The sequence below is a fragment of the Eurytemora carolleeae genome, unplaced genomic scaffold (assembly GCF_000591075.1).
Source record: "Eurytemora carolleeae unplaced genomic scaffold, Eaff_2.0 scaffold978, whole genome shotgun sequence".
Classification (NCBI taxonomy): domain Eukaryota; kingdom Metazoa; phylum Arthropoda; class Copepoda; order Calanoida; family Temoridae; genus Eurytemora; species Eurytemora carolleeae.
In genome coordinates, this window is record NW_019396868.1 from 89,571 (window position 1) to 104,948 (window position 15,378).

General features: G+C 33.7%; 2 protein-coding genes across 2 annotated transcripts; both read right to left on the minus strand.

The window, feature by feature from the left end:
- On the minus strand, positions 1-4,349 carry LOC111709558 (uncharacterized). Its single transcript, XM_023483286.1, has 4 exons — positions 4,217-4,349; positions 3,929-3,983; positions 3,176-3,294; positions 1-2,680 (listed from the first exon to the last, which is right to left on the minus strand). The coding sequence occupies exons 1-4, from the start codon at positions 4,337-4,339 to the stop codon at positions 2,258-2,260; spliced, it is 720 nt and encodes a 239-aa protein (XP_023339054.1). The 5' UTR covers positions 4,340-4,349; the 3' UTR covers positions 1-2,257.
- Positions 4,350-5,513: 1,164 nt separating this feature from the next.
- Positions 5,514-14,881, minus strand: LOC111709556 (metal transporter CNNM4; the record flags this gene model as incomplete). The annotated part of the gene is given in 11 exon segments (XM_023483284.1): positions 5,514-5,699; positions 6,421-6,507; positions 7,068-7,256; positions 8,079-8,417; positions 8,713-8,886; positions 9,156-9,305; positions 9,442-9,792; positions 10,510-10,555; positions 12,073-12,200; positions 12,433-12,564; positions 14,803-14,881. Coding segments are annotated over 11 exon segments (1,861 nt in total), but the record flags the coding sequence as incomplete, so codon positions are not given.
- Between the last annotated feature and the right edge of the window lie 497 nt (positions 14,882-15,378).

Here is a 15,378-nt window from a genome sequence, read left to right on the forward strand (position 1 = left end):
TTCAAGATTTAAAAAATATATTTTAAATCAATTACATTAAACTTGACATAATTTCACCACGTTTACAAGAAATGCGTAATTTATTTTTGACTTTAATTTAATTTGAAAAATAACGAAACAATTTTTCTTTTTTTAAGTACAGGGTGTCCCAGTGACACATGAAGGGGGTTAAAATTAAGTTTTTTGGGTGCATAGGTGATGTGAAAATTTTAGGTTGATCGGAGCATTGCATTAGGTACCAGTCGTTTTCGTTTTTTTCGGCAAAACCTTGATTTATAACGTTGGTCAATGACCTCCGATCCCAAATTTTCTATACGATCCGGTTAGATGACATGAAAAATTTCGGCCCTTAATCTTAATTTTAAAAAACAAATGCAGCCTTTACAAAATTTGATGTCACGAAGTGTCGAATGCCCCCATATCCTTAACATAACATAATCGAGATGTTTTCCAGGAACTACTTCCAGCCAAGTTAATCAAGTTAGAAAAAACAATGTTTGCATTTCAATACTTAGCGTTGACATCACCCATAGAATCTTTTAGGACCTATGCACCTTTTCATTTTATTACTTTCACTTCTTCGTGTGTCACCCTAGTGTCAGGACACATGACAGTTGGTGAGAGTTTAGAATTGCCATCTTCCATTTACCACATCAATAGAATTGCCATCTTCCATTTACCACATCAAATGTTAAAGACTGTTTGAATTTCGTTTTAAAAAATCTTTAACTCAAATATATTTACTTCGAAATCAATTTTACTATAATATGACTGCCATGTGATATTTTTTTTTTGAAAAAACAAACATTATGGAATAAGGCATTAAAACTATTAGCCAAATGTAATGTTTCGTAGGACACCCTGTGTTAGAAATTAATTCAGGACATTTTCTGTGTATACTAAACACATTTTTTCGGATTTATAAGTTTAATGAAAAATAATGTTTTTTATGAAAATAATACACTTTAAGCATTTAATGATACAATCAAAAAGAAGTTTAACATGTTCAATTTGTTATTTAATAAACTCGAGGAACACATGCCAAGGAATTGAGCCAAATGTTTACAATTTATCTCTAACAAAAATGCGACGGTAAAATCAATAAAACAAGTTTAAAAAATAAAAACTTATAAGTTCTGAAAAAATCACCAATAAATACCAATTTTAACAAATTAGTTAACAGAGTGAAAAACTATGAAAATATTCTTCAATTTTGGGATCAAAAAAATGCCATAGTGCAGAAAGTATTTAAATGTTTTATTTTGTCGTGATCTGTGATTATGTATGGACTCTGGATCAACCTGGAGGTTTAAGTAGAGCTCACTTATTGCTAAAACCAGATCTTAGAATTAGGAATTTCGTCTTTTTTAGGAAATTTTAAAATAACTATACCAGAATAAGAGTTCAATAATAGTTTTGATTAAGTCATCTTCCTATTTTTAAATTTCATTATTGTCAATTGTAAATTCAACAAATTAAGGGAATCAAGAAACTGCCAAAACCAATGATAAAAAGTGTCGTGCTAACACGAGAAGAATTGTTGCTGGTATTCTTAATAAAAAAAAGCTCTGAAAAATGAAAGAAAAATGACATAAACTCGAATTTTCTTAACACAAAATGCACAAACATTTAAACAGCATTCTATGGACGGACTGATTTCTATAACGAAATGAAAAAACGCGTTTTTTTATCTACAAACCTATTATACACTTAAAAATTAAATATATCTAAATAAGATGGAGGGGGGGGGGATTTAGGGGATGCGGTTGTAATACATTAATAAAGACAATAGCGATTTATTTTTGAAAGATTAGGGGAGGTTTTTTAAATAAATTTTGTGAAAATTTTTATTTTTGATTTATGGTTGACAAAAATTAGAATTATATCGGCATAAGAATGGAATTTGCTAAATGAGCATTATTTTATCTGCCTGAAATTCGCGGAAACATCCACTATATCTTGAAAGGGGTTGAATAACAATATGAGAGTATATAACTTTAGTCTGGATACAATGAAATAGAGAAAATAAAGCTAAAATTGAAGGATTGCAACAGCCCATCAAACAATGTTTAAAAAAAATGTTTAAATTGTTGATGCGAGTAAATACGATTAGATTTATCCTCTACCAAATATCAATCATGAGAATATAAGACGTTAAAGTCACCAGTTAAAAAAATTACGAGAGTTTAGATTTTAATAGCAAAGTTTTCGGCATAAGCCTCCCTTTACCACCCAAAATATGAATCCTAGCTCTCTACTAGCTAACAGTTTTATCTCTGAGTAAACTAGTTCTATCACTTGGATAGGTTGTTGTAGTTTCAAGACTTTGCTCGGCACCGGAGCTCTCCGCATCCCCGCTACCGCTGCCACGTACATTGATGACAGTTGGGCGGATATCCGCGCCACCGCGAGTGGCGCCACCTGCTTTAAAATTAGGTTCCGAACTCTGTTTCTCCAGGGGGGCATCCTTCGTGAGGGTGAGAGGAAGGGAGTTGGGTCCGGATGTCTCCGTCTCTAGCTCTGTAGTGGTCACCGGGCCGCTGTTGGATTGTTGGTTAAGATACGCGGCTCCGACGTGTGCCAATCCATTAGAGTTGTTGAGGAACACGAAATCCTCCCGGGGATCTTCTGTACCGGTGTGGTCCATCGCGGGGTTAGTCATTCCGTCCCAGAACTCATCCTAGAGGTCAAAATATAGTTTAATCTTATGACATTTAAACTCTTTTATTTTCCGAATATACATTTCTGATTCTGGTTCTCGTAATTTAAGGGATTTTATTAAAATATTGCATATATTGAAACAATAATTATTATATCACAGTTTAAAAAAAAAGTTTAATAAAGTCCCGTATTTTTTGTCAAAAAATGCAAATTACATAAAGCTTCACAGATGCAGAAACTAACTATTTGATTATTTGATGGTATTCAAATCTGTTTAATTAAACTAAAATTATGTAGTGATAAGTTGTAAACCAGTATATTTAGACATTCAAAAAATAAAAATACGAAAATAAATTCTTTCTTTAGTTGTTTCATCGAACTTAAAACGTCTGTTATTTAAGATCACCAAAAAAGGAAAAGATGTATTAAAATTTAATGATATTCATTTATTGCATTTTAAATTAATTTTCTTACATTTGACAACCCCCCCACCAACCCATGTAGTTGATTATACCTTAGAGGATGATTTATCTATGCTGGTTGTACTCCGACCTCCGAGCTGACCTCCGAGAAACCGGTTTTTCATCATACTCAGACTACTTCGTAACGATTCACGACGTATAACAGGTGTACCTTAACATAAAACAAGTATTAAACAGGGAGGAAAATAAATCAGAAATTAACAGACTAAAACTGAAACTATAAAAGGGTCTTTTATATTGACGTGAAAATTCCAAAAATTCTTTATTTTTAATAAAATGAATTTTCAACTAGTAAACGGATCTTAAAAGCCCGGGACATATTTTTAAAGATTACACGGATTTTATGTTTTAAAGATTACACGTATTTTATGTCCTATAGACTTCACGTATTTCATGTTCTAAAGATTACACGGATTTTATGTTTTAAAGATTACACGTATTTTATGTTCTAAAGATTACACGTATTTTAAGATAAAGATTACACGGATTTTATGTTCTAAAGATTACACGGATTTTATGTTCTAAAGATTACACGAATTTTATGTTTTAAAGATTACACGGATTTTATGTTCTGAAGATTTCACGGATTTTATGTTCTAAAGATTACATGAATTTTATGTTCTAATTTTAACAAATACGTTAAAAAAATACCAGCTAGTTTATGTCGCATGTTTTTGGCACAAAGCTTAAAAATCGGGGAAAAGATAAAACAATTATATTAAAACATTTAACACTTTTGCTGGTAGATAATTAGATAGTAATTAATGGTTTTATCTCTCGCAAACCTGGATTACTCCCATAATCTCCTTTCTCAGGTGAACGAACATTACGAGTGAACTCCTAATTATAACTCTCAATAATATTATGTAACTTATTTCATTCAATTGTACAGTGTGTACAGTGTACAGTGCCAGCAGTCTGGAATTTTCCGGATTAAGGAGGATTTTGATTTTTCTACTAGAATTGATTACACTGAAACAAAAGCAAGCAATTTTTATCGCTTCCCTTTAGAACAAAATTTGCTACAAAGAAAAATTTAAAAAATATGTAAAAATGTTGATTATTGATGTTTCCTGATCATAAACATCGTGGTCATCCTCAGTCATTCTTTCCAGGGCATAGTCCAGCTCCCGCTCATTGTACCCGTCCTGCTCACTGTTCATGTTGTTCATCCGGCTAGCCTTCAGGGCAACCATGTAGGTAGCTTTCCTATACAATATTAGCCTTCAGAGCAACCATGTAGGTAGCTTTCCTACACAATGTTAGCCTTCAGAGCAATCATATAGGTAGCTTTCCTATTCAATATTAACCTTCAGAGCAACGATATAGATAGCTTTCCTATACAATATTAGCCTTCAGAGTAATCATATAGGTGGCTTTCCTATACAATATTAACCTTCAGAGCAACGATATAGATAGCTTTCCTAAACAATATTAACCTTCAGAGCAATCATATAGGTAGCTTTCCTATACAATATTAACCTTCAGAGCAACCATATAGGTAGCTTTCCTATACAATATTATCCTTTAGAGCAACCATATAGGTAGCTTTCCTATACAATATTACCCTTCAGAGCAACTATATAGGTGGCTTTCCTATAGAATATTAACATTCAGAGCAACCATATAGGTAGCTTTCCTATACAATATTATCCTTCAGAGCAACCATATAGGTAGCTTTCCTATACAATATTAACCTTCAGAGCAACCATATAGGTGGCTTTCCCATACAATATTAACCTGCAGAGCAACCATATAGGTAGCTTTCCTATACAATATTATCCTTCAGAGCAACCATACTGATAGCTTTCCTATTCAATATTAGCCTTCAGAGCAACCATATAGGTAGCTTTTCTATACAATATTACCCTTCAGTGCAACCATATAGGTGGCTTTCCTATACAATATTATCCTTCAGAGCAACCATATAGGTGGCTTTCCTATACAATATTAGCCTTCAGAGCAACCATATAGGTAGCTTTCCTATACAATATTATCCTTCAGAGCAACCATATAGGTAGCTTTCCTATTCAATATTAGCCTTCAGTGCAACCATATAGGTGGCTTTCCTATACAATATTAGCCTTCAGAGCAACCATATAGGTAGCTTTCCTATTCAATATTAGCCTTCAGAGCAACCATATAGGTAGCTTTTCTATACAATATTAGCCTTCAGAACAACCATATAGGTAGCTTTTCTATACAATATTACCCTTCAGTGCAACCATATAGGTGGCTTTCCTATACAATATTAACCTTCAGAGCAACCATATAGGTAGCTTTCCTATTCAATATTAGACTTCAGTGCAACCATATAGGTGGCTTTCCTATACAATATTAGCCTTCAGAGCAACCATATAGGTAGCTTTTCTATACAATATTACCCTTCAGTGCAACCATATAGGTGGCTTTCCTATACAATATTAGAACCTGAGTACTTGTCTTCTTCAGTGTTTTCCCGGAGGCTATTTCATTAACAGCAGAGGGCATTGAAGGACTTTGACTTGTTCCCCGCACAGGATCAGGAACCATTGGAGACGAGGGCATTTGCATGGCCTACAATGGAGGATTAATATAAAACTACATTAGAAGTAAGGTTCCTTTAAAAACATGTTTTTTGCCAGCAGCTCTTAAACAAGCTTTTTTTCGCACATTTTAATTTTCAAATTTTCTTGGATAAAATAAATTTTTTATCTTAAATAACATCATCTCTAATCACTGTGTATGTAATGAATAACAGATGTAAAAAATAAATGCTGTGTAAGGAAAAAAAATGTATTGCATGACAAAAGAAGGATTAAGCTTTAATTATTAATATAAAAGTTTAGAAGGTTTGCAGAACAAATTTAGAAATGTGCCTTATAAGTAAATAACAAGTAATAAAAAACGTTTCTAGAACTTTGAAGATGACTCAAAGATTAAAAATCTATTAAATTGTTAAATCATCTTCTTAAAGGGTTCAACGGTCATAAATAGGTTAGATAAGTTAATGTATTTTTGGTTGAATCTTTTAAAAAACAATTTAAGGGTTCGTTGACGTTCATATGGGGCTCAGTGCATTGTCAGCCTGCAAATCTACTGAAGAAAAACCTCTAAAAAGTGGAAAGAAAGCTTCATCTGATTTTTCTGTCTAATTTTTTATTTAAATTAACTCAATGTCCATCTCCCAAAGGAAAGTCAAATAACAAGTGTTGAAGACTTCAAACGTTTATCGTTTGGGGGGCTCAATAAGGTTTAGATGTGGCTCAATGAACCCCTCCCTCCCCTCCTGCAATACCTGTTCCAGCATTTGTTCACAGAATGTTGTGAAGGGACCTTCTATAAACTTATGATCTTCTTTACCAATGGTGACTTGAACGCGGCCCTGAAATTAATAAAAGTGAAATTAATTTCAAATGTCAATTTCTATCATACACGGCCATGCAAACTACTGATTTATTTTATTATTGTACTAGACTGTTTGTACCGCAAGATTATTTTAACTTTGTGTGTTTAACAACATTAAATCAATTATTTGTTGCCCCCCCCCCCTCTTAAAGCATTACAGCTTAAAGTTGCTTTTTTTGCCATATTTACAATAAACTAAAATCAAGTGTGTTCCCTGTCGTGCAGTTATCTTGTTTTTTTCTCACAAAAATATCAATTAAATGCTGAAAAATCTGCCGAAATTGTTCTAGTTTGCAACTTTAATATATATTCTTTATCAATATCCCCCTCCTGCACCCCTCCCCCCCCTCTCTCCGAACATTGGTTTTTTCGGAACGGTCTTGATTTAAATTCTCATCCTTCATTAATTAATTCATTCAAACAAAAAATGGGTTTTGTTTTTTAAGCTAATCTAACCAATCTTTAATAACATTTTGTCAAGTTTTTTTTATAAGTGCTTAAAAATTTTTTTGTATTAATGATTTGAAATGTCCTTACCTCGAGAATTAAAACAAAAAAGTCGCAAGGTTTCCCTTTCGTCATAATTATCCCCTCTTCCTTCTCCACCTTCTCAACCATCTTCTCCTTCTTATCCTCGTTCTTCTTCTTGAGCTTGATCTGCCTGTACACGTCCATACTCAAGAGCTTCTGCAGGATCCTGGCACTGATCACCTCACCACTGAACGCCTAGAACAGGAGAACGTAAGGATGTATGTTCGTATTCCTTATAAAGTGAAAATGCGGAAAGCGTTGAACACAAATCTGGAGAAATCAAACATTTTAAAATCTTAATATGTAGAAATATAAATATGTCTAAACCTGTCCTAAGTTCATATGTTATAAAAATCTTTTTAAATTTTTTTTTTGTAGATTTTGTAGATTTGTCATCAGAGTTCCAGATAGGAGCATAGAGATGACGTCTCTATGTATCCAGCATTTTACTCATAGGTTTCTCATTCCTGCTGTTCCGGTATTTTATCATATAAGGACTTGAAAGTTTTTATATTTCCTGCTCTTTTGATATATTCTGGTAATTTGTTCCATTTCTCCGCTACTCTGTTGGTGAAGAAATTTCTTCTAACCTCAGTCCTGCATCTGGTAGGGGGGGGGCATTTTTTTCTCTCTTACGCATGCAACAAAAATATCACTCCCAATGGAAAATTAGCAATTTTCCTAGATTTTTTAACATCTATTTGCTAAAATCTAACAGTAATTTTTTTCTATTCAGTAACAAAAACCGATAAATAGATTCTAAGAAAATACTTTAACATTGATAAAAGAAGTTTATAGATATTTTATCAACAAAATGTATTCCTATTTTCTAATAAGATTAGCATAAACCCGATTGAAAATACCAAAATCACAATTTACAAAATTTCATTTGCTTCTTTCTTCAATTAATTTTACATAGTTCAAAATTTAATGAATTAGTCAATATTCAATTATCACATTCAGTAGTGATTAAATTCAGTTATTTATTGATCAAATCATAAGTCAATTATTGATCACCTTAACTGAAGTAGTAAGGAACTGAAGGATCGCCAGGGATAGATGAGGTGTGATCGTCACCCGACGATTCTTACACTCCAGGAACATTCTGAAATCCGCGTCCTTGGTCGTCTTCCTTTCCTTCTTCCTCTTCTTTTTCGTCTTATTGTCCAGGACAACGTCGGTCTCGTCGTTGATCTCCTGCTGGATAATCTCCTCGATGATGTCCTCGAGGGTGAGGAGGCCAATAGTCTCGTAGTATGGGTCCCCGTCCCCCTCGGTATTTGCCTCCTGGACGAGGGCCATGTGCCCCTTGTCCCCGGACTTAAACTCGTCAAACATGTCCGTCAGTATAGTGTCCTGAATTCATAAGTATATTAAAATTTAAAAAAATAAAATGAAAAAAATGGATAAGTGTATTAAAAATTCTAGATGTGCAATTCTATAATTAAACCTTAAACGAAATGTGTAATCAAATGAATTTGAAAATAAAAAAAAAAATTTTGTAAAAAAAATAAATAATTGTGAAAGAAGAAATGAATGTTTAAATGAATAAGGGTTAATATAAATGAATGTATAAAAGATTAAATGAATGTCCAAATCTAAAATATTGTATAATGTTGACGAGAACAAAAACGTTGGATGTTGATTTTACCTGATAAACAAAATTAACATCGTTCTTGTAGAATTTACAGATTTCCTCTAGAGGTTTATTATCTTCGGGGTCGATAAACAACAAGTCCTTGGCAAAGAGTATGTGGATGACGTTGGTCCTGTCCCCCTCGTAGACGGGGATCCTACTGTACCCCTGCTCCTTGATCTCGGAAACCTAGATTCAACATTTTAATTCTAAAAATGAGGTCGGATAGGGTCGTTGGACCTCAAGTGACCTCTGACGACCTCAAGACTACGTCGATTGAAACCCGTGGTATGCAAACCCTCAAGATAAAGTTACTTCTGAGTAGGTCATTCCTTTGGATACGTTTTTCTCCAAATTTTATCGTTTAAATAATAGGTTGTGACAACTTAAGGTTCATTTGATAAGATTTAAAATGTTTAAATTATTTTGAAATATTAAAAACAAATTATGTATTTTACCGTCTCAAAGTTAAGTATGGTGTCTAGAGGCAGCATATAACAGTCGTCCAATCTCGTCATTACATCCTTCACCGTCTTCCGCTTCAGGACGAGTGCTCCGGTGACGATGTTCACCTCGTCCTTCTCCAAGTCAGTGTACGCGTCCGTTACCTAGTTCGTCATTCATTTTACCATTTATCATTTTTGAAATAAAATAAAACTGTTAAATCTTACATGTTTAAAAGAACTTTGTTCACTTTTGAGAAAAATCAAAAAGGGTTAGAAAAATATTTTTTGTTATTCATACCTTGATGAGCTCCATTAATCTCTCTCTGTTGTAGACCGTCCCAATCTCCGCCCCCAGGATCTTGTCCAGGATCATCGAGATGGGGAAGGACAGGGGCGAGGTCACCAACATAAAGAACTTCGTCAACCAAATCGTATTCGCCCCAACAGCGAGTCCATGCCGCGAGCAGACCGCCTGCGGAATGATTTCACCGAATATGACGATACCTAGGGTTGCACCGATAACGGCGACGACCCCGCCACCGCCGGTGAGAGTATCGAGGAGGACTGTCAGGGTGTTGTTGACAAGAACGTTGCCAAGAAGGATTGAACAAAGCAGGAAGTTTCCCATACCTCGGATTGGCATGATTGCCTATGCACACATTTATTATCTACATATACAAAGTTGAAATATCTGTTTGTCTGTCTGTCTGTCTGTTTTTTGTTAGTCCGATCATAACTCAGGAACCCTTTGACCGACTTGCCTCAATTTTTTATTGGGAAACTTCGGAGAACCACGGGAATGTTCTTAGCTTTGTTTTGAGATTCAAAATTGAGTGGGTCAACTTTTATCGAAAATTAGCTAAAATCGTTATTTAAGACCATGTTCGGGTAAACGGCGGGAGTAACTATGAGAAACCTGGGCAACACGCTGGGTTCCCAAGTTAGTATCTAAATATTCTTTATTCTTTTCTCATAATTTTTATAATTTTCATTCTTTAACAATAAAGTTATGATATGCAACAAAAATCAGAAATAAATTTTAAAAAAGATAGAAAAAAATAGAAACATTATAGTAGAAAGAGAGATAGACAAACGTTATAGTAGATTGATAGATAGATTCTATTATTTGTTGAAATTAATTCTACATTTAATTGGTTTGCTGACGATGGTTTGAAACGAAATTGAAATTAACTATTTAGTTCAAAAAGCAAATTACATCTTTAATAAAATCTATAATTCAAAGGGGGTCTATGTCGTTTATTTATTGAATAGAAAAAGTCTTAAGAGCGTTTTTGATCGCCCAGTCTCCAAAAAAATCGAATTTTAAAAAAGGGATTATTATGAAAATTAAGGGAGGTTTATTCACCTTAGCATAGGCTTTCTCTTTATCAGATCCAGTACTCTGCACAATTCTAATCAAATATAAAATTGCTTACAGGTTTTGTTCATGTATTTGGCTGAGATCTACTCACAGACAATAAACTAATAAAACTCAATAATTCAAGATTCATTGATTAATGCTATTAACTAACTATAAGTATATTTTTGCTCCTCAAGAGCATAATTGAAGTTTAAGATTTAGCAAGTTTCAAATTTTGAAAAATTGGGCGGCTATTCATTCTTGAAAGGAATAACGAGTCTTTGCTTCAAACTAAAATTTTCTAATCTTTTAAACCTGACAGTGTTATGTATTTAGGTACCCCCGTTGAAGATGGGTAGTTAAATGTTGTTAAGAAGATGGTCCCTGGCAGTACTGTACACTTGATGTGGCACTTGCCGCGTTCCTTTCCCACCTGTTAAAATTTCTCTCTTTCCCTAAGGCGCTCTCTCTCTCTCTACAATCGTTCGTTACTCTCCCAGCTACTCGGATCTCAGATCCTATCTCCCAGCTACTCGGATCTCAGATCCTATCTCCCAGCTACTCGGATCTCAGATCCTATCTCCCAGCTACTTGGATCTGAGATCCTATCTCCCAGCTACTTGGATCTCAGATCCTATCTAACAGCTTCTTGGATCTCTGATCCTATTCTTTTCAACAGAATTTTCTAAAGATAGTATTTTTCTTTTAACAGTTTATTTATACTTTCATTTGACTATTTACAGTCTTTTAAGCCCAGATAACCAACATGTTCTGTCCGGTGCCTGCGCTCTAGTTGGTAGCTTGTTCTCTGAGAAAGTAATGACCTGCAACCTGTTCTGGCAACCCATTGTAGCTCCAAAACTGACCCTTAGCATACCTTCGCTCCGCATATTCAACTTCCAAGACGGGAATCTGGTCTCGGATTACCTAGCTTCCTCAGCTCTAACTCACGAGTTCAGTCATGATAATGCTGTTACCCTTGAGGATGATTACCCCGCCACAGAAATCTTGTCGTTTATTCTGCGAGCTTTTCTTTCTCCCTGTACAGACACGTTTGATAAGATTATTGTCTCTCTACCCTTTCTACAAGGACCCAAGGTTCCCTGGACTTATATTATGCAGTTTTGATTTCTCTCTTGGACCCCCCTGCTCGGATGGCCCAATAAGAAGGCCCTGGGGGTTCCCGGTTTTTCCAGCAATTCTACCTGGGTCACCCTGTCCGACTCCAAACCCCTTCCTTCTGGCGCTGCTCTACAACTTGCCCTTTCCTCCATACTCTCTTCTGCTGTAGCTCCAGAAGTTAAACTCAACCTTCAATCCTATCTAACGACATTTCGGTGAAAAACATTGATTTTTCAAACTTAAATTAATTGTTTTAACATAGTTAATAGTTTGAAACATTTATGTACATAAAATGTCATATAACATTTGGTTCCTAAGACAGGATTAGAAAATTATAGTTTGTAGAGCAAAGACTCAATTCTTTTGTAACAATTATTTTCAATCTATTGAAATCGGGCATTGACAAAAATTTGTCACAAGAATATTGTTACTGTTAAAAAGACTCACCTTAATTCTGTTTGATCCAAGGACATGAGACCAAGGTTAAGACCAGAGAACAAACCAGATAGAAACAGGAGAATAACAAGTAATACAATACTTAACCAAATTGGGAGCAGCCGAGAGTAAACTTCAATCTACAAATATTTCAAGTTAATCCAGAAGAAAATAGAAGGGAGGGAGGAAAACTAGGGAAATTGAAATGTATGAAATGAGAAGGGAAAAGGTAAAGATATATAAAGAAAAGATGAAAAAAGAATTAAAGGGGATGTTCAGTAAAATGGTCAGTGATGCATAGCACAAATGACCCTAGAGAAAATGGAGATATGGAAAATGTCGAGGTGCCAAAAAGTGGGAATAAAATCAAACCTGCAAAAATTTATTTTCCCCTTGATGAACGAATTCCCCCGAAGTTGGATCCTGGACACAGAGATAGTAGGTGGACTCCTCCGCATAGAACTTCATGGACCAGGCAGGGATATACGTTCTCCAGTATCCGTCCTAAACAATATTAGAGATAAGATGGGATATATGTTCTCTAGTATTCTAGACAATATTGGAAATAAGACAGGGATATATATTCTCCAGTATCCGTCCTGAAAAATATTAGAGATAAGATGGGATATATGTTCTCCAGTATTCTAGACAATATTAGAAATAGGACAGGGATATACATTCTCCAGTATCCGTCCTATACAATATTAGAGGTAAGATGGGATGTATGTTCTCTAGTATTCTAGACAATATTAGAGATAAGACAGGGATATACATTCTCCAGTATCCGTCCTATACAATATTAGAGGTAAGATGGGATGTATGTTCTCTAGTATTCTAGACAATATTAGAAATAGGACAAGGATATACATTCTCCGGTATCCGTCCTATACAATATTAGAGGTAAGATGGGATATATGTTCTCTAGTATTCTAGACAATATTAGAAATAGGACAAGGATATACATTCTCCAGTATCCGTCCTATACAATATTAGAGGTAAAATGGCAATAAAGGTTCTCCAGTATCCTAAACAATATTAAAGATAATATGGGGATTTATGTTCTCCAGTATCCTAGACAATATAAGAGATAAGAGAAGGATATATGTTCTTTGGTATCTAAGACAATATTAGAGATAAGACAGGGATATATGTTCTCTAGTATCCTGGACAACATTAGAGATAAGATGTGATATATGTTCTCCAGTATCCTGGACAATATTAGAGATAAGATGGGATATATGTTCTCCAGTATCATAGACAATATAAGAGATAAGAGAGGGATATATGTTCTCTGGTATCTAAGACAATATTAGAGATAAGATGGGATATATGTTCTCCAGTATCCTGGACAATATTAGAGATAAGATGTGATATATGTTCTCCAGTATCCTGGACATAATTAGAGATAAGATGGGAAATATGTTCTCCAGTATCCTGGACAATATTAGAGATAAGACAAGGATATATGTTCTCCAGTATCCTAGACATAATATTAGAGATAAGACAGGGATATATGTTCTCCAGTATCCTGGACAATATTAAAGATAAGACAAGGATATATGTTCTCCAGTATCCTGGACAATATTAGAGATAGGAGAGGATATATGTTCTCCAGTATCCTGGACAATATTAGAGATAAGACAAGGATATATGTTCTCCAGTATCCTGGACAATATTAGAGATAAGATGGGATATATGTTCTCCAGTATCCTAGACAATATTAGAGATAAGATGGGATATATGTTCTCCAGTATCCTAGACAATATTAGAGATAAGATGGGATATATGTTCTCCAGTATCCTGGACAATATTAGAGATAAGATGGGATATATGTTCTCCAGTATTCTTGACAATATTAGAGATAAGACAGGGATATATGTTCTCCAGTATCCTAGACATAATATTAGAGATAAGACAGGGATATATGCTCTCCAGTATCCTAGACATAATATTAGAGATAAGACAGGGATATATATGTTCTCCAGTATCCTGGACAATATTAGAAATAAGATGGGATATATGTTCTCAAGTATCCTAGACAATATTAGAGATAAGAGAGGATATATGTTCTCCAGTATCCTAGACAATATTAGAGATCAGACAAGGATATATGTTCTCCAGTATCCTGGACAATATTAGAGATAAGACAAGGATATATGTTCTCCAGTATCCTAGACATATTAGAGATAAGACAAGGATATATGCTCTCCAGTATTCGTTCTGAACAATATTAGAGATAAGAAGCTCCAGTATTCGTCCTATATGTACAAAATATTTGACCTTAAAAATCAAAATTTATATATTAAATTTGTAAAAAAAAAACCTTTCAATTAAAATAATTTCCTTATACCTTTGAAATGAAAATTTCCAGGCTGTCCTAAATGCAAATGTAGAGGAAAATTTTAAATTTTTTTATGAATTTAAAAATTACTTTCTTTTAAAAATTAAAATAAACTTAATTTGCTGTTAATTCAGGCCGTGCTTTTATTAGAATTCACAATGACAAATTATTAGCATACAATGAAGACCTTAAAAAAGAAATAATAATTTGAAACTAAATGGAGAGTGCATGAATTTCAGAAAAAAAGATTGAAACAATTAGAATTTTTATCCAAGGCAGATGCAGGGGTTATCTAACCATGATTAAAATCCTTTTTTAAATTGACAATTAGTCCCTTTAAAAGTGAATATTACCGCATCAGTAGTGACCATGAACTGGATTGTACTAGAAGTGAATATTACCGCATCAGTAGTGACCATGAACTGGATTGTACTAGAAGTTCTCTGAGATTCATATCCACACTTATCTCCATACTCTTGCCTAAAGTAAACAAAAAGGTAAAATTTAACTTATATTTATCATCTTAGGAAAAAAAATACTAATGATTGACAGAGACGATTTCTTTTTTTTACTATTTTATCAATAAAAGGAACCGTTTGTACTTTAGATTTTTTTTTTTAATTTAGCAGATTTCTTATCTTATTTTTTCTTTTAAATCTTTTCTTTTTTTATATTATTAATTAATCATTGGTATTTATTTGTTCAAGTTATGGGTATAGTATACTTTCAATTAGTTGAAGAAAATAATTCTTACCAAAAATGTACAAAAAGATAGTTTTTTTTATTTTTATTCATTTATTTTGTTGCGTCAGAAAATTTTATTTACCCTAAAAGTATTTGTATTAAAAGATCTAATACTGATACAAGTACTTGTATTAAAAGCTCTAATACTGATACAAGTACTTGTATTAAAATATCTAATACTGATACAAGTACTTGTATTAAAAGATCTAATACTGATACAAGTACTTGTATTA